This window comes from Nannobrachium achirus (assembly GCF_963921795.1).
Source record: "Nannobrachium achirus genome assembly, chromosome: 2".
NCBI classification, from domain to species: domain Eukaryota; kingdom Metazoa; phylum Chordata; class Actinopteri; order Myctophiformes; family Myctophidae; genus Nannobrachium; species Nannobrachium achirus.
This window is the reverse complement of record NC_137811.1, coordinates 20,431,054-20,451,174: the sequence shown is the minus strand read 5'-3', so window position 1 is coordinate 20,451,174 and position 20,121 is coordinate 20,431,054. Positions and strand designations below refer to the sequence as shown.

The 20,121-nt window shown below is 42.3% G+C and overlaps 2 protein-coding genes across 2 annotated transcripts; both read left to right on the top strand.

Moving 5' to 3' along the window:
- Positions 1-790: 790 nt before the first annotated feature.
- On the top strand, positions 791-12,368 carry LOC308294714 (transmembrane protein 222-like). The gene is made up of 6 exons (XM_080737512.1): positions 791-919; positions 2,059-2,143; positions 5,568-5,599; positions 5,709-5,805; positions 6,559-6,689; positions 9,886-12,368. Exons 1-6 carry the CDS (start codon positions 795-797, stop codon positions 9,971-9,973), a joined length of 558 nt encoding a protein of 185 aa, XP_080593638.1. The 5' UTR covers positions 791-794; the 3' UTR covers positions 9,974-12,368.
- A 2,903-nt stretch (positions 12,369-15,271) lies between these two features.
- On the top strand, positions 15,272-19,816 carry tpbg1a (trophoblast glycoprotein 1a; the record flags this gene model as incomplete). Its single annotated transcript, XM_080740481.1, has 2 exons — positions 15,272-15,516; positions 18,757-19,816. 2 exons carry the CDS (start codon positions 15,272-15,274, stop codon positions 19,814-19,816), a joined length of 1,305 nt encoding a protein of 434 aa, XP_080596607.1.
- Positions 19,817-20,121: the final 305 nt, after the last annotated feature.

Sequence of the window (20,121 nt, the reverse complement as noted above, 5' to 3'; positions counted from 1 at the left end):
ATTAGCATCCAGGGAGTGTGTGTGCTCAGTTTGGCAGCGATCGGGCCAACGGCACCGGAGATTAGCTGGTAACAACCAGGCCACACAAATCGGCCTGTTATAGCGCCACCATGAGGCTGATTTGAAAAATGTGGCGCAGAGGTTCTAGATTGGCATCCAGGGAGTGTGTGTGCTCAGTTTGGCAGCGATCGGGCCAACGGTGACTGAGATTAGCTGCACACAAACTGCGAGGACGCACGGACGGACACACGGACGGACGGAGGGGAAAACATACTCTCCCTCAGCCTTCGGCTGGTGGAGACAAAAATAAATATGCTTTATGTGAGGGGTCAAACTTGGAGACCTTGAAATTTGAAAGTTTGAGAAAAACACTGATCTAGAGAGGAATACATGAAAGGTCGACCTGGAACAAAATATTTTGTGATAGGGGTCCGGGGCCAAAAACACATTTTGGGGGTCCTTAGCCACTGACAGGCACATTCTAAAAAATTATTTTAAATCCTAACAGTTTTCCTGAAAAAAACGTATGTTGCTATCATTGTTTCTCAAACCTTGTCATGTCAAGGACCCCCATAATGATATGTATTTGGCCACGGACCACCAACGCAAAATAATTTGTTCCAGGGACCCCCAGAAGCAAAAATTAGATAGACCCGTACCCGTTGGGAAACGAGTTTGGGTCGACTTTGTTTTAGGTCGGCTTTTCCTGTTACCCCTAGAGAGTTCTGCGTAGACATACCAGCTCCGTGACTCCGTCAGTGTCACATGACTCACGCTGTCAACATCTGACCGTCATGGCGGCGGAGGCAGAAGACATCGACATCATGATGAATTATCACGGTTCCTCCTTTGATAAGGTTGACAAGAAGAACTGTCGCTATCCATACTGTATCGTGTGGACGCCCATTCCCATTCTGTCGTGAGTAGCGGACACATATCTGTCGATATCTTTTGATTCTGTAGCTGTAATAAGATAGCTAGCAAGGATGTAGCTTGCTAACCTGTTTAGGAAGAGTGGGCATCTATCTATCTATCTATCTATCTATCTATCTATCTATCTATCTATCTATCTATCTATCTATCTATCTATCTATCTATCTAATTTTTTAAAGGTCTTAAGTGATGAAAAGTATACATGATGTTAATGCCAGTGCAGTGGTGTAAAGTAACTATAAGTACATTTAATTATCCTTATATAATCTATATGCAGGTCTATGAATGTGTACTATACTGTATCTGTGTCTTGTTCAAAATCAGGTTGTATTATGAGTTTATGGCTGGGTTAGCCCTGAATACATGACTATCATATACATATGATAGTCATGTATTCAGGGCTAATGGCTGGGTATACATAGAGATGCTCACAATGTTGAGGTGACCACTCTTCTGTTAAACCCCTTCCTCTTCTGCAAACATATGAGTCAGCACACATGCTGTGAGATAAGATTATAGTCTAACCATTATATTTATTGATTAGAGATCAGACCGTTTCTCTACATCGGGTGCTCCTTTTTCTCTCTCTTTCTCTTTTCTCCTCTGCATTGTAACTGTACCTAAACATGTCTTACCTCTTTTGTTTTATGCATCCTAAATGTCATTTTGTAGTTTTATTTTCCTTTGCTTTGCCTTCTCTTGACAGTGTACACAATGTAGTTGAGAGTGTGAATGAAACTAAACGGACGCGTAAGGTCCTTTTGGTTCCATTTGTACACTCTCAAGAGTTCAGTACTGCTTGGATTGTTTGTTTACTGCTGTGTGTGTGTGTGTGTGTGTGTGTGTGTGTGTGTGTGTGTGTGTGTGTGTGTGTGTGTGTGTGTGTGTGTGTGTTACTACTCATTTATATGAATTTAAGTTTTTGCATAGTATTGTATAATTATTTGTCTGTCACTTGATGTTTCAATGAATTGAATACGCAATGGGTGCTTTCTTGGGTTTAATGCTTTAGCAGACTTTTAGAACTGTACTCCCTGTGCTGCAAACTGTTAATAAAGATTGAAGTATTCAATCAGTGTGTGTGTGTGTGTGTGTGTGTGTGTGTGTGTGTGTGTGTCATTGCAGGTGGCTGCTGCCTTTCATAGGTCACATGGGTATATGCACATCCTCGGGTGTCATACGGGATTTTGCAGGCTCATACTTTGTCTCTGTGAGTATCTTATTTCAACAACATAATCCCTCACAGATGCAGGTTGATCAAAACCATGGAGCGCTCACTTTAAAAGCCCAGCAAGACTTGAGGCCGATTCTACAAAATGTCTTCTAAATCCTAAGATTCTTTTTGAAAAATCACATCTGTGTAAACTGAGCGGTGGAGGCTTCTTCTGAACAGCACCGCTTGGTGCGTATCGGTCAAATGTTGGAGCAGCAGGCATTGCTCCAAAATGGAGGACTTTTGTGACGGTAAAATAGATCAGATGACTGGTTCATGAAATGAGAAACCGTGGTAACATCATTGGAACAATCAGCACCAGCGGCCTCATTTCATTGCTCCTTTGCAACTTCACCTTGAACACCATATAATCACAATGTTTTGTCTCGAGTGCACCAGTGTTTTGGGGCTGCTTAAAACCAACTGTATTATTCATTGTATTAGGGCTGTCCTCGACGCAGGATTTATCAAGTCGATTCGAGTCGCGGGGGTTAATCCGACGCGTCGACGAATCGTTTATGTAAAAAAAGGAAAGAAAAGAAAAGTGGTGCTTTAAGCTTTTAAACCACGTCAACGTAATACAATAAAACAGCAATATGTTTTAAGCCTTTAAAGTGAATTAGATCCATGAACTACCGTGCATATTGAGACATGATAGCGGTGGACACTGGACATTAATGACGATAAGATTGCGTGCGTAATTTGCCGTGCGTAATTGTGAATTGTGGAGCAGAGTAGAACAACGGAGGAGAGAATAATGCATCTCTTTGACAGCATGTCGTGTATTATTTCCACAAGTTGTATTTTCTCAGAGCACCGCTGCTGTATCAAAAGAGCTATGTTGCCGATCTGGTGCGAGATAATAAAAAGAAAACAGTTCGCCCGTCGCTATTCCTCAGCCTGAGTCCAACCACCACACACCCACGGCAGTGAAAGTGAAAGCGCATCGCGCTGGCTCTGCTGCTTCTTTGGCCAGCTCTCAAGTAGAATAACAACTCGTCGACGCATTTCCTTTCCAAGCGGTTAACTTCAAAATAAGAGCTCCCTGTTATATGATCATGGCAACTTTCAAGTCACGTGAACTGATTTTATTTTTAAGTCTAGTTTACAAGTAGTAGGAAGTATGGACTCAATAAGAATTACATGACAGTCACAGTCCAGCGCTCTCATACCGCACCACAGTATACTGGTGTGATAAAAAAATTATATATTTTTGACGGCTCGACTCAAACAATTGGCGTCGATTCCGGGGGCTTAAAACGACGCGTCGATTTTTAGAGGACAGGCCTACATTGTATCGATAAGAGTAAGAGCAGGAATTACTGTAATGGCACCACTGAAATAGGTTTGCTGTTATTGTAAGATATTCTCCATTTCCACCTTGAAATTGCACAATATATTTTTGGGAATAAAAATAACGTTTGGAGCAGAGTTTCATGCAGCACTTAAACGATAAAGCAATTCAGTCTGGAGAGATAGAAATCTTAATCAAAGATAAGGGTCTGTGGGCTAATCTAATGTATATCAAATTGGGGAGGTTGAGAATCGGGGCGCTCAGTAAAGTATAAATTAGGCACACCCTGCCCTAATCCTAACACTTTATTTTATTTTTTAATTTGGTTATTCTACTGTTAGTAGTCGGGAACCATAGGGAGATAGAATGGTAATTTCGTGCTAATCCGTCTAAACGCGCCAGATTTTGCACAGATGTAGCCCAGGGCTGCTCTAATGATTCAGCTAGGGCGCCCGAGTCGGCGACCGTCGGGGTCGCCACAGCGGCCAAATCAAGTTGGGCTCCCATCGACTTTCTATACAGGAGGAAAATACCCAGAAAAACTTTTTTTCTGGGTATTTAAGTAGGATGTGAGGGGTCTAACTAGGGGTTTGTCATGATGCTGAATCCATTGCAAGCATTTGTTTTGCAAAAAAACATTCCTTGGGCTACAAATGGCCCCAGAAAACGCCCACAAAACCTTTTCATCGTTCTCTGGGGCCGTTTTTAGCCCAAGGAATGTTTTTTGTGCTACATCTGTGCAACATTTGGTGCTTTTAGACTGATTAGCACGACTATAGACTGACAATAGGTTCTTGGTCTACCTATGTTTTTAGATGACTATTTCTATGCTTTTGAATTTGATGTATTACCTTGTGCTGTCCTTGCTTATTGTAAATCGCTCTGGATTAAGGCCCTGTCCAGACGACAACGGATTTTTAATCCCCGGGGAAACCTCTACGCCTCCACACGGGCCCGTGTAAAAAAAAATGTGTGTCCACACGGTATTATCAAAACGCTATAAATCCCTGTCTGTGCGTCACCGAAGCCGGTGGCCGCGTCCCTCTGCTCCCATCATTGCAGCAGCTATCTATCTATAGGGGGTGCATCTCTCCACTCCGACCCTCTAGGGGCTATGCATCGTCCAAGTTTCACAATCTTCACACTTTAACATGCACAATTGCTATTTAAACTTTCATTTAATATAAATTCGCTAACTATTTCTAGAGCACGGGAGAGGAATCGTCGAGAGTGGTGCGCTCTCTCTCTCTCTCAGCATTAAACGAATGTAACTCTATCAATCAGAGAGAGAGAGAGAGAGAGAGAGAGAGAGCGAGCTTGTGCTGATCGTGGAAATAATTTAAAAGGCAGCACATGCCGTGAATAACCAACATATTCTCACCTTCAAAGCGTCAGACAACTGGTGACTGTGCTGGAATAATCCCTGCATGCGTGCGTATGTCTCCATTATGCTTGAAATCATTTAATATTGGCATTTGATATCCAAACTTTGACAAAGAGAAGAGGCAGGCGCGTCGCGTCAGCGTTAACAAGACTAGGGCAGTAGGGCTGTATCTCGTTATTGATAATGAGCACCTTATCGATCCGGCTTATTGAGCCGATGGAAAGCTATGTGAGACATTCAGAACATAACTGGTATCTTTTGCAACTGTGAGTTCGTGGCTGACCAGTGAGTGACCACCATCTATGAAGATGACACTTGACATGAGTAACAAATATCATTAAAACAATCATTCATTAGGGCTCCATGTCGTGAATGTACTCATAAATATGGACATTCTACAGAGACCACCACGCCACGGGATTCTCTCATAGCAAGGAGGAGGTGACGTAAGCAAGCAAAGAACTTCTCCGTTTACGGTGTCCACAAGGCAAAAGAAATACGCCCGGGTAACAAAAATGCACTGCAGCCGGAGTTTTGGAATCTATTCGGCTAGTCCTCCGTTTGCATGCGTCTGCATGTGGACACCCATGGGCGTTCGTGGCTTTACCTCCCCGGGGATTAAAAATACGTTGTCGTCTGGACAGGGCCTTAGAGTGTCTGCTAAATGCCTAAGTTTTAAATTGTAAAGCTATGTGGAAGTAATTTTTCACAAATGTTTTTTTTTTTTCTTCTTTTTTTTCCAGGAAGATAACATGGGCTTCGGTAGACCAACAAAGTAAGTTCATAATGAGGTTCCTTTTTTTAGATACGTTGTTGGTGTTACAACAACATGGTATGAATAAAGATTATGGTGTAATAAATAAACAGTTCTTTTTGCACCGTAGGTATTGGAAACTGGACGTGGACAAGGTGTGTGGCAACGGGCCTGCAACGTGGGACAAAGCCGTGCACGATGCTTCTGAGGAGTACAAATGCAGACCGGTATAATAGTAATTAATAATCATAATTAATAATGATGATATGACCATATCCCATGAACCAGAAAGATGTCCACACAAATACCCACATTGTTGTAGATTCAATGATATCTAGACCAATGGTTGTCCCCGGCTGTATTCTTGGCAACTTGGGTACCAAAAATGAACCCTTAAAGGTCTGTGAAAGTGTTAGAACTACTGGTTCATTTTGTAGAGGCATTTGTAGAATGGGACAGAGTTTGGGAAGCACTGATATGATACGAATCAAATACCCACAATTGTTTTTTTTTTTAGATGTTCATAGGGCTGTCACGATAATGACATTTTACATGACGATACATTTTCTCTCAAATAATTGCGATTAACCATTTAATTGTGTTTTTGTTGTTGACAATTACATTTCTGTTTGGCTTTTAGGCTTTGAAGTTGCACATGGTAGATATGACACATAACCTATATATACAAAGAAATTACTGACATATTTGACAACTTCATACTTAAAAAAGAACATTGATAGTGGAAATAGCCGATCTACAAGCTCACGATGCGACACGTGAGCTTGTAGATCTGCTATTTCCACAATTTTTTACATGGAAACGATTATGACGATTGTGAAAAATAATCATGATTATGTCAAATAATCACGATTAGACGATTATGTAATAATTGTGACAGCCCTAGATGTTCAATGATTTTCTTGAATCTTTTCTCCAGAAAATACTGAATCCCTTTTTATTTCCGTGTTGTTTTCTTTCAGCACAACCTGTGCTGTGATAACTGCCACTCCCATGTGGCCATGGCCCTCAACCTGATGTGCTACGACAACAGTTCCTCCTGGAACATGGTCAACCTGTGTGCGCTGGCTCTGCTCCATGGACAACACGTCAGGTATGCTATTATTGTATCCGTAGGAGATGCCTTGTAAAGGAGCGCTCGTTGTTTTCAGTGGCGACGAGTCGACGACAGAGGCGCGCTGTATGAAGCGGACTTGAGCCATGCGAGACAACGCCAAGCGAGCTAAAACGAGCGAGTCGCCGTGTCGAGCGTTGCGAGGTCCGCTTGAGCCGACTCAGCGCCATCCGAGTTATGTCCCAGAATCGTAAATATTCGTCACCCCGACTTTCGGCACCTCCGCGCGGTCCAAGTGAACACAGTGGAGCACTCCCTACACCCAGGTTCAGCCAATCACAAGCTGCGGCCAACAAGGCATCTCCTACGGACACCAAAATTGCGTCCTCGCCTCACCAACCTTTTCCACTCGGGAGGAAAAAAGGAATACAAAGAATCATGTTCCGATTGGTGTTGTTGATGCGCTGTTTGTGTTCCCCACATAATGCGAAAAAGTTAGTTTAGTCTCAAGTTAGAATAAAAGATTGTACATACCAAACGATTATTATACCAAAAGAAACAACGATTGTACCAAACTAGGGGAATTATTGGTAGCAGGCAGCACACTGGAGTAAAAGCCTCATTACATCATTGAACTGTGCAGTTTACACTCATGGCACAAAGCTCCACTGGTCCTATCCAGTATCTCCACAGCTGGACGCCTGTAGTGGGCATCCTCCTTGCCCAGTAGCTCCACAGCTGGATGCCTGTAGTGGGCATCTGGCACAGAGAAACCCCCTCATTAGTCTTTGTTGACCCACATAGAGAACACTGTAGCTGTCGCACGTTGTGCTGCCTCTGCATTGTAGTCCCTGGGGGGGTTGGGGTGGGGTGGGGGCCACGCACCGTAATTCATCACTGACACATGTGTTCCCCCCTCCAAGAGTCACTGCTGGAGGTCACCTCTCCACTGGGGCGCCCTCTGCTGGGCAAAGACCAGCAGGACGGCTGGAGCTGGCGCTAATTGTTTTTACAGCTGATTTTGACTTTTGATTCAGTCTTTTTTTCTTTTCTTTTTTTCTACTAAATATCATAATGTTTTAGTCGACTGAATCTACCCTTGATTTTGTCGACAAAGAATCGTTTTGGCAGGCCTTGATTGGCGTCGTAATGGCTGATGGTTACATGCTGAAAATAGCAGATCTACCTACAGTACAAGCTACGCTGTGACATGCTGTGAGCTTGTAGACACCCGAGTGCAGCAAGCCAAGCATAAAAATGTGTATGACTTGTCTTAGTTCTGCTGAATCTTTTCTTGACTAGTACTTTTCTTTTTTTTTTGGAAAGTCTTTGAATATATCTTTTTGAAAGTGAACATTTGTAACTCAAATATTTGCTTCTGGGGGGTCCCTGATACAATATTATGAGATGGGGGGGGGGTCCCTGGAACAACACATTTTGAGATGGGGGTCCGTGGCCAAATACATGTAATTTTGGGGGTCCTCAGCATGAAACATTTTGAGAACCACTGACAAAAAAAAACAACCTTAGAAGGATTTAGAAGACACTTATAGAATCGGGTCAAAATATTCAATGATTTGCTCACATTTTCAAGATTTTTCAAAAATAGCAGATCTACAAGCTCGTGCTGTGAGCTTGTATATCTGCTATTTTTTTTATATTTAAAGCATAAAATATTGCATAATAATGTGTTCAGGCCTAAATAATGGGTATTAGTTTTCGTCATGAACACTGGTGTGGAGAGGACGGTATAGGACATCCAGAGCGGGTTGGGGGGTGGGGGGGGGGGGTCCTCTAGGGGAGCGAGAGAGGAGAGACAGACTGGACCATGGGAGAACTAAACAGACTCCATGTGACCTTGGCTGTCCTAAAGTACATGATAAATGTGCTGGGAATTGAAGAGGAGAATGTTTTTAGCCCTTCATCTGCTGCTATCGCCCCCTCTCTCTCTCTCTCTCTCTCTCTCTCTCTCTCTCTACCCAGCACCATCTCTACTCACAAACACAAACTGTAGCTTGTAATGATTTCATTCTGCCCATTTAGAACGGGTACACATTATTGTGTATCATTATTTTATGCTTTAACTATTGAAAAATAGCAGATATACAAGCTCACAGCGCGGCACCGAGTGCCGCACTGCGAGCTTGTAGATCTGCTATTTTTGAAAAATCGTGAAAATTAGAATGTTGTCCCGATTCTATAAGTGTCTTTTGAATCCTTCTAAGGTTTTTTTTAAAAACCTATGTTTCTATGTCAGCAATCTGGCCAGCCATCGTCAAAGAAAAGGTCCTTTTCACTTAACTGGAGCTCACTTAGTCTGTTCTTGAGAGACTACTATGTCAGTGGTTCTCAAACCTTTTCATGTGAAGGACCCCCAAAATGATATTTATTTGGCCACGGACCCCCATCTCAAAATATCTAGTTCCAGGGACCACCCAGAAGCAAAATTTAAGTTACAAACGTTCGCTTTAAAAATACATATATTCAAAGATTTGCACACATTTTCACGACTTTTTCAAAAATAGCAGATCTACAAACTCTCAGTGAGCTTGTATATCTGCTATTTTTCAATTGCTAAAGCATTCAATAATTCTAGGCCTAAATGGGTTTTTAATGCTTATAAGTTATAAGTGCTTTCCTCTGGGTTTTTCTCATGTCTCTATGTCAAAGCTGTTTATTAAATCCTAATCAGGTCAATCAATTCCAATCCAATCCACTTTATTTATAGAGCACATTTAAAACAACAGTACAGCAGCCAAAGTGCTGTGCACTCAGTAAATAAAATATACTAAAATACCAAGAGCAAACGATACACAATAAACAAAGAGAGGACAAAAACACAGAGGGTGCAAATATAGACACATTAGGGAATTTAAGTAGCCTGTTTCTACAACCGCGACGCGAGGCGGAACTACGCCTGCTATGACGCAATCGCTGTTGCGGTCCAAATCGTTAAGCAAACAGCCGTCGCGACGGGTTCCCACCCCTTTTACTGAACTCTTTGGTTCCCATGGAGACGCGTCTATACAGCAGAAGTAGCCACAACATGGAAAGGGAGCTTCTGGCGTTGTAGAGACGGCTGGTTACCGTTGCCTTCTGCCGTAGCCGTCCATTGCTTAAATTGCCTTTGCCTAGTGGAAACAGCAACTCAGTCTGGGATGTTCGAACAGCCAAGGAGTACAAGTGAGTTTTCAAACGTGATTCTAACATCGAACTCTCTCTTTGTCGTTCACAGCTGCGCTGCCTTCCTGAAGACCTGGCTCCCCTTTTTCATGCTCACTGGAGTCCTCACCACCTTCATCCTAACCTTCAACCTCCAGTAATCCTCTTCCTCCTCATCATCATCAAGGACACAGAGGTCGAGGGGAGTGTCTGTCCAGAGGATGAGACCTCTCCTCCTCTAACCCATGGTCTCCTCATGGAACCGTCCGTCTGCTGAACCCAACAGGTTGGGTCGTCGTGCTGCTCTAAGACTGTAGGGTTGGGATCCGGTGGTGGAACCGGAGGGAACCGGATCCGACTTTGTGGAACCATGGAACCGGTTCCATCAACCATCATCCCATTTGGAAGCGTTTCCTGTAACTGGTTTTTCATCACACTGTCAGGGCTGGTGGTACGTGGACTTCTCGTCTAATATACATTTATAATACAGAAGATGGTTCTCAACATTTTATTTCAAGCGTTTGTATACTCTCAGGAGTTAAGGGCCATTCACACTGAGCACCATAACTATAACTAAAATATACTTTTAAAAGTCTTCGGGTCAAATGGATGGCAGAGTTCACACCAACTATAAAACCAGGTACAACGGTGAACAATTATAGTTATGGTTACAGTTACTGTATAGTGTGCTCAGTGCGAATTGCCCTTTACAGACCCGTTAGGGCCCATTTGGAAGCCCCTGTAGGAATGGTTTTAAGGAGCCGTTAACGAATCGGACCGGGATACGGTACATTTTGAGTGAAGACATTGGGGTAAACTACTTTCGTCATGGCGTTGTTAGTATTGTAATGTGTTCATTAATGAACCCAAATAAACCCAAATAAGCTACCTAGCTTCTAACAAATAACACTTATGGCTTTTAAGGGAAAACGACAGCTGTGCCAACATTGTTCCACCAATTTAGGCATTTAGCAAACGCTTTTATCTAGTGTTTATTGAACTGTAGTCAATAAAGAAGGTAAATAATCACATAAATAGAGAGCAGAGAGAACCTTGTTGGTAGGGTGAGACTAGTATACCAACCGTAAACGTAACCTAGCATCCGTCTAAACAACAATGCTATCTAAATAACATTCTCTACTTTGAAACGGAGTGGTGTGGAGAAAAAAAATATTCTACAATACATCGCAAATTCGTCCGTGCACGATTCTACGTCGATCCAGCGACGTGACATAATCGATTTTCGCTGTTTATTTATTGTATATTGTCCAACGGAGGCCAGAAATTGAAGTTGTAAAGTTAAAATTATTTTCGGGAGCAGTATTGCGTTGACATGCGCAAAGCTTTGAACTTTTTTTTTTTTAATGGAATGATAAGACATTTATGTCAAGGAGAGTGATATGTGATGATACATACATCACAGCATTTTCTAAATAAAAAAGTGTACAATATGTAGCTGACGAATTGTATTAACTGATGAAATACTGGCCATGTTGTGCAGTAATACAGAAAAGTGAGACGCATTGAGAACGAGATGCATCAAAATGCATCATAGAATTGAATCGTGAGGCCAGTGCAGATGCACACCTCGTCTAATTCTGTACATTAGTGAGTAAAGAATATGTTTTGTTTCAGTTTCCCGGACATTGTAGCAGCATTAAACATTAAAATAATAATAAAATACAAACGTCTACATACAATGTGGACAGCTGCAGTACCAATGTTTCCGTATTACCAGAAATACATTTTTCTTTTCTTTTTTTACATATACAAAGAAGACATCCTCGGTACAATAGTTTTGCATCACTTTGTCGTCAAAAGCATTATTTCTTGCTCAAAAAAGCAGATGAATGTGATTATCTTGTCGTGCGTATGCTTGTAATCCTAACCTCACAGTAGTTGTAACTATGATATTTTTGCCTTGATGATTACTGGGGTACATGAGGTACGTGCTCATATATAGATCCTTCTCGAAAAATTTGAATATTGTGTAAAATTACATTTTCTTGAAACTGTCATATATTTCTTGAAACTTTCATATATTCTAGTAGATACATTTGACATTCAGTGAATTATTCCAACCCTTTTTTTGTTAAAACTTTGAATTTTTCATGGCATACATCTCATGAATTTCAAAAGTCCATATTTCAAAATATTACACTATTACACGAAACCACTCAAAACAAGGATTTATAATAGCCAAATGTCAACCTTCTGAAGTCAGAGTTGTTTGAAAACAGTGGGAAGTTTCCGAAGTCAGTTATGATTTGGGGTGCTATGGCATCTGCAATGCTTTTTCACACAATATTCTAATTTTTCGAGAAGGATCTGTATATGAGCCTACGGTATATCAAAGCCAGAGTAACCCATATCAATTCAATAAGTCAAAGTTTGTCCCTTCCTTTCGACCTTGGCCTTCAATGGTATATCCGTATACTGTATATAATTTATACATGGCACAAATGCCATTTAGTCTGAATGCTGTGGGATCAAGCTATATAATGTACATTGCAAGTTATATTAAATTATCAATATTTATTGTGTTTGATATCTACTCCCAAGGAAATAGTATTTATTTATTTATTTTATGTATTTATTACACTGTCATTTCAATTAATGTGTACCAGTGTTCATGACATTCCCTCTAGGGGTCCTCTGAGTTACTACAGGCAGGGGGTGGGGTTGGGAGGGGGTATCAAATCTTTGTTTGATAGGAACTATCAATATTATTTTTTAAGTATAAAGTTGTCAAATATGTCAGTGATTTCTTTGTATATTTAAGTCATGTGTCTACCATGTGCAACTTCTAAGCCTAAAAGCCAGACAGAAATGTAATTGCCATCGACAAAAATACAATTAAATCGTTAATCGCAATTATTTGAGAGAAAATGAATCGTCATGTAAAATGTCATAATCGTGACAGTCCTATTGATGGGCTATTTTCAGCCCAGTACAGAGCCAACGGTCAAGTTTACTAAGTATTTAGTGTTTTAGTATTTAGTGTTTAATTGGTCAAATCAGACACAAAAAAATAAAAAAAGGTTTAATCTGTGACACAATTTTATACAATATATAATGTAATTGGGGTCCCTGCGTCATCTCTCTCTCAGCTAAGGGGGCCCTCTGCCTGAAAAAACGTTGGAAGACCCCTGCTCTAAAGGCCTTTCTTTGACTGTGTTATTAGGCAACTGTCTAAATAAAGGAAACGCCTCTGTAAATGAGCCTGTGTGTAAATGCTGTAGTCGTTTTCAAACCTTTTGTGCCAGAGCCACACTGAGGCAATTCAAAATCTCAAGGCACACTTGTATTCATAGCAAAAACAGCCCATCTACAAGCTCACACCGCATTGGGATACAGCACGTTGTGAGCTTGTAGATTGTTGTTGTTGTTGTAGACTGTTTTTGCTTTTCTTTCTGTGGTGTGGCATTCCTTATTTTGCCCCAAATAGGGATGCCAGGTTGAACGTGGTTTAAACTCGTTTGTTTAGGGTATAGTCCACTTGCCAGAATCTGAACCCTGGCATATTGAGTACAGTAAGGTTTTATGTTAGAAATGTTGAGTATGGGTCCCCAGCATGTAGAAACTACCGGATGCTAACTTGCATATGTTGAGCAATTTTCATAATTTGCATAATTCGATTTATTTAGCATAATCCCCCATAATAATGGATAATATGTCAAAAAACTGATTGGCCAATTTGAACAATATTAGAGTGGTTTTGGGGGTTATTGAGGATGCTGAATCCATTTTTGACATTTTCTAAATTCAAAATGGCCGTTTTAAACCGGAAATGGCCATATACCAACTGGAAAATCAACAAAAAAGTATCAAAATCACCCACTTTAAGTTGGTATAAGGCCATTTCCGGTTTAAAACGGCCATTTTGAATTTAGAAAATGGATTCAGCATCCTCAATAACCCCCAAAACCACTCTAATATTGTTCAAATCGGCCAATCAGTTTTTGACATATTATCCATTATTATGGGGGATTATGCTAAATAAATAGAATTATGCAAATTATGAAAATTGCTCAACATATGCAAGTTAGCATCCGGCAGTTTCTACATGCTGGGGACCCATACTCAACATTTCTAACATAAAACCTTACTGTACTCAATATGTCCGGGTTCACAATGGGGCTCTATGGGCTGGCAAGTAGACTAGTACAGACGTGGGCATCTGTTTTGGGAATCAGGCACGTGCACACATAGACACGTTGCGCTGCGACGCGTTGTGAGCTTGGAGGTCTGCTATTTTGGATATTTCCACCAAAGGCCCTTTTAGAAATGTCAGCCCCTGCCTCTCTAACATTCTCTGCACGTCCCTGTTGGGAATTATTTAGTGCTGATACAGCGTAGTAAATGAAAACATAATTCTTTTTTTTTGTAGAGTTGCGTATCGTCGCTGACACTTGTATCTCCAAATACTACTCTTTATGTTGATGTTTTCGTCATTTAAGGTCATACTGCGTCAGATGAGAGAAAAAAAGCCGTTCCACACGCTCGCAATTCACCCTTTGTCAAGTCCCGCCCGTTGTCCCGCCCCTCTTCACACCCATTGGTTGCTGTGTCTTGGTGGGACATTCGGTGGGACACTCCATCCACTACCATTTTAATTCCGTTGCTTCGTATTGTTATTCTGTGTGTTCAATTCTAATTTTAAACTTGGTTTCAGTGAAATGGAGCTGCTCAGTGGCAGTATAGTGACAGCATGTTTTTAAATGTTTTTATTTCTCAAAAAATTATGTTTTAGCAAATTCAACATAAAAAAGGCGGAACCAGGGCGGGACAAGTCAGATAGAGCCTGCTGGTTGGTCAGTCAGGGACCAACCAGAAGGCTAACAAAGGGTGAATTGTGAGCTTGTAGATCTGCTGTTTTCATTAGGTCTGAAGGTTTTAGTTCCATATTCCGAAAAATAACTGGTTTGGACATAAGGAGGTTTTTCCATGCACCCCACAGCAATAGATGTATTGCGGCGATAATGTAATCATTATCACCTCAAATCCCAAAGCACACCGTTCGGGACAACCACTTTATATAGCTGTATTAGTGGTGTTCTGTCGCTTTAAGAGAGAGAGAGAAACACACACACACCTATTCCTTCAGGAGACTCTGTGTGATGAACTACCATCGGTTTATACTGTAACCTTTATTCTCACAGTAGGGCAGATGATGGGAGGACTCTATTAGCCCTCTCAGTGGCTTAGTTTAGCATCGGAGATTAGACGAGGGGGGGAAAAAAGCAGTTTTTGTATCTTTTAGAAGAAAATACAGTCTTAAAAAAGACATTTGAAATGTGTTTGTTTTAGTTGCACGGAACCTTGACTTTCTCTGTGTTAAAACCTATTCTGGTGGTGTTTTTTAGGTACTTTTTTCCCTCCAAGGATTGTTTTTTTTTACCTTTTGCTGTCACAGGCTACAGTTTATAGAACAGACTATGTGTCTTTTTGCAGTTAGCATGGTTTTGGGGGTGGTGTTGTTTAGTGTGCCGTGCTGCCGGGGCTTGGAGTGCCCCCGGGGCTGTGAGTGTTTCGCCTCCACGCGCACGGTGAAGTGTCTGTCCGGGGAGCTCCGCACCGTCCCCCACGGCATCCCGGGACACGCCAGGACCCTGGTCATCACGGGGAACGACATCTTCAGGCTCGAACCCGAGTCCTTCGCCGACCTGGACAACGTCACCAACGTCATCCTGAGCGATAACGGGTGAGGAAAAAGCATGTGTTACTTGATCATCACACAATGTTATGGTGATTTAGAACAGTGGTTTTTTTAATCCTTTTCATATCAAGGTCCATTATTTATTTGGCATTTGAGTTGCGGACTCAAATGCCCCAAACCTTTTTTTTTTTAAGATTTGTTTTTGGGCTTTTATGCCTTTATTGGATAGTACAGTAGACTGACAGGAAACGGGGGGAGAGATGGGGAGAGACATGCGGCAAAGGTCGTCCGGATCGGGAATCGAACCGGCGACGCCGCCAGGCATCAATGCCTATATGGTATGCGCTTAGACCAGTAGGCCACCGGGCGCCCCAAATGCCCCAAACTTTTAATATTTTTGTTATCGTTTGATAAGATTTTGTCCACAATTCCATGCTGATCATCTCACTAGGGCTGTCACGATTATGATATTTTAAATGACGATTAATTGTCACTCAAATAATTGCGATTAACGATTTAATTGTGTTTCTGTCAACTACATTCCTGTTTGGCTTTTAGGCTTTGAAGTTGCACATGGCAGACATGACAAATAACCTAAATATACAGAGAAATTACTTGCATATTTGACAACTTTATACTTGGAAAAAGAACATTGATAGTGGAAATAGCCGATCTACAAGCACACAACGCGTCGCGGTGCGACGCGTTGTGAGCTTGTAGATCTGCTATTTCCACTATTTTTTTAAATGTTTGAAAATATATGACCATTTTTCAACATGGAAACGATTATGACGATTATGCAAAATAGTTGCGATTACCTCAAATAATTGCGATTTGGCGATTATGTATTAATTGTGATAGCCCTACATCACACAATGTTATGGTGATTTAGAACGTGGTTTTCAATCCTTTTCATATCAAGGTCCATTATGTATTTGGCATTTCAGTTGCGGACTCAAATGCCCTCAAACTTTTAATATTGTGTTATCGTTTGATAAGATTTTGTCCACAATTCCATGCTGTATTGATGTTGGTACCATAGGAGAGATGACAGGCAAACGTTGACCAAAAAAGAAATAAAAGATCTTGATTCTCTATTGTGTAGACTTGTGGAAAATTAAGTAATATTATGCAGATGTATAACAATAATTGAACTCTTGAGAGTGTAAAACCAAATGGACCATTTGATCAAAAGATCTCTTACTGGTTTAGAACATATTGGGAGCATATGTGAGCGTGTGGCTTCCCTGAGCTGCGTATCTGAATAAACCGGTCATAAATGAGTTTCTGTGGATGTGAACCCGGAGGTTGTGTTAATAATTATAAGATAAGATAGATATTACAAAATATATATAATATTTTTTGCTGCTGTTTTTACTTTTGTCTATGATCCAAACAGAGTAATATTAAACACTTTGAATGTGGCAGCCTTGTTTTGGGCATGTCATTATTATAGACAAAAATGAACATTCCTTTAAATTGAAATTGCACATCTGCAATCTCACCAACATATAGATCTGCTATTTTAGGCATTTGTCTTCCAACAAACTGCAGCCTCTAATTGCGACCGGCAGGTCGCACGTTACTATGAAAAGCTCACCGGCTGTCCGTCAGACTGTCTGTCCGTCACGTCACGTCACGTCACATCACGCCACGCCACGCCACGTCACGTCACACTTTTGGCCCTACTCTTATCTCCGGCACCGTTGCCCCTATCCATGCCAAACTTTGCACACACACTCCTTGGCTGGCAAACCACAACCTCCAGCCCTGATTTCTCACATGGCCCTCTTCCAGCGCCACCATGAGGCAGATTTTTGCATAACACATTTTTGGACACTGCTCCTACTGATTTTGCCCAAATATCTCACAAAGCGGTACACAGTATGTCTACAGTCATGTCATCAACATGGATCTGTCCCATTTCCCATATTCCCTCCTGATACGCTACGATTGCCTTCTAAAATTTGTCTCCCGATTATCGTCTCTGTGGGGTGGAAACCTCGTTATATCCAAAACCGTTACTTTTCAGGATTCCAAAAATAGCAAAAGTAGCAGATCTACAAGCTAAAAAAGAAGAAAAAAAAAAGTTGTAAATATGTAAATAAGAGGTTTCTCTACTCTAATGAAAGAGCATACATGTTTTGTTTGTCTAGGACTAAATTGGGAATTGGGACATCAGCCAAGAGGTGGTATCGTCATCCAGTTCAATGACTCCATGGGGTTTGATTTGAAGGGCATTCATCAATGATGTGTTCAAACAGTCTGTGGTTACAGAGATCAGTGGCAGACACATCTGCAGATTGAGCGATAGAACGAACGGCTACGTGTTTAATAGTGTTGTACGGATAAGGTTAGACCTTAACAGCAGTGCTTCCCAAATCCTTTAGCACTGCTAAACCTTCCCTACATCTTTGAGCTCATGTCTTTGTTTGTGAGCTTGAAGATCTGCTAATTTCACTACTATTTAACAGTCTCTAATTAATGGATTTTCTTTTTTACATTTTTATAAAATTCTTCTGAAAAACATTTGAATTTGTTTTTAATTCATGAGAAATTGTGATTTTCTTATTTTTTTGTGATGTTTTTGAAAATCTGTTTTAAAGGGATATTCCACTTTCAACAGGGAGCAGTGGAAGGGCCTCTCTCCACATACACACCCATTGTAACTTCAAACTTCATTTTAACCATGATAGATTCATTAAAAATAACCGTTATTCTTTCTGGTGACTCATACTACCGTCCTAATACGTGAGCAGGTTGTGTTTTTTCTCTAACTTTTTTCATTTATTTTTAATAATTATTTGGGGAAAAAAAAAATTATTAAAAATAAATCAGTCACCCAAAAAAATAATGGGTGATTTTAATGAATCTCTCATGGTTAAATTGAAGTTTGAAGTTACAATGGGTGTGTGTGGGGAGAGGCCCTGGGCCTGGTAACATTTACATCAAATATCTAAATATTCAATAAAGCTAATTAAAAACTGTTTAGGGTATTCATAAAAGCCTGATTAGATGATAAAATTACCAAAAGTTTTTTTGAAAGTGAAATATCCCTTTAATTTTGTTTTTATCTTTTGAAATAACAATTAAAAACAAAAGGAAACACTGACCTATAAAAATTTAAACCCTCTGCCTCACAGTGTCATCATGCCATCTCCTCCTCCATCAGGATCACAGCGGTGATGTGACGACCTCTGCTCTGATATACTCTAATAATAGAGCATATAAGTTGTTTATAGTGTTAGACCTTTACGTGTCCACCCATCTCCTCCTCCTCCTCAGCATCACAGAGGTGATGTCCCAGACCTTCTCCGCCCTGACCAGCCTGCGCCTGCTGGACCTGAGCTCCAACCGCCTGGCGCTGATCCACCCGGCGGCGCTCAGCATCCCCGGCGGCCCCCTCCAGGAGCTCAACCTGAGCCGCGCGCTGCACAACGCCACCTCGCTGACGGACCTGACCACGGCGCTGCGCTGGGGCGGCCTCCGCGCCCTCCTCCGCCTGGACCTCTCCGGCAACGGCCTGGTGTTCCTGCCTCCCGGCATGTTCTCCCACCTGCCCAGCCTGCGCCAGCTGCTGCTGGCCGACAACTCCCTGGCGGGCATCTACGACGGCACCTTCGCCGGCGTGGGCCGCCTGGAGGTGCTGGACTTGACGGGCAACGCCTTCCGGACGTTCGATGCCGGCACGCTGCGCGAGCTGGGCCGGCCGCTGGCGGCGGGCTCCTCCCGCGTCCTGCTGGCGCGCAACGCCTACGACTGCTCCTGCCAGATCCGCGACTTTGTGGCCTGGCTCAACGGCTCCTTCTCCTCCTCCTCGCAGGGGGCGCAGCAGGTGGTGGCGGACGTGGAGCGCGTGAGGTGCGCGACGCCCAAGGCGCTGGAGGGCGCGCAGGTGCGGGGGCTCGGCATGGTGGCCATCGGGTGCGAGGCTCCCCCGCACCACCACCCGGGAGGGGGAGGGGAGCTGGACGAGCTCTCCCTGCAGACGTCCTACGTGTTCCTGGGGCTGGTGCTGGGCTTCGTGGGCATGGTGTTCATCCTGGTGCTCTACCTGAACCGCCACGGCATGAAGAAGTGGATAGTGGAGATGAGAGACGCGTGCCAGGACGTGCTGGAGGGGTACTACTACCGCTACGAGCTGGACTCGGACCCTCGTCTGGGTCAGGTGGGGCAGCTGGCAGGGGGGGGAGGAGGAGTAGACCGGCCGCAGGGCACCGGTCAATTCGGAAAAGCTCCATCGGGGCAGGTACAGGTGGCCGCTGAGCCCTGCGTGGTTCAGATGCTCACGGACACACAGCTCAAGCAGGTGACGACCGCTACCTCCCCCCCTGGGAACCTATGATGACCCCACCCTCTCACTGAAGCTGGAACTGGTACAAAATGAACAAACTGGAACGTGGAATGCTCTGAAGCAGGGGTGGGCATTACCACCGCCTCTTTTTGATCTACCAGGTGGTCGGATCGGACTATTGAGGGGATCAATTGAGGTGATTTTAAAAAAAAAATTATTAACCGTTATCGTTTAATGGGCATAAAACCTTTCACCCCAGACAGACAAATTGATCTTACCCTCATTCTTAATATTAAATCATCAACTCATTCTTTGTTACGTATTTATTATTCAATTATTGAATTATTCTACGCTTG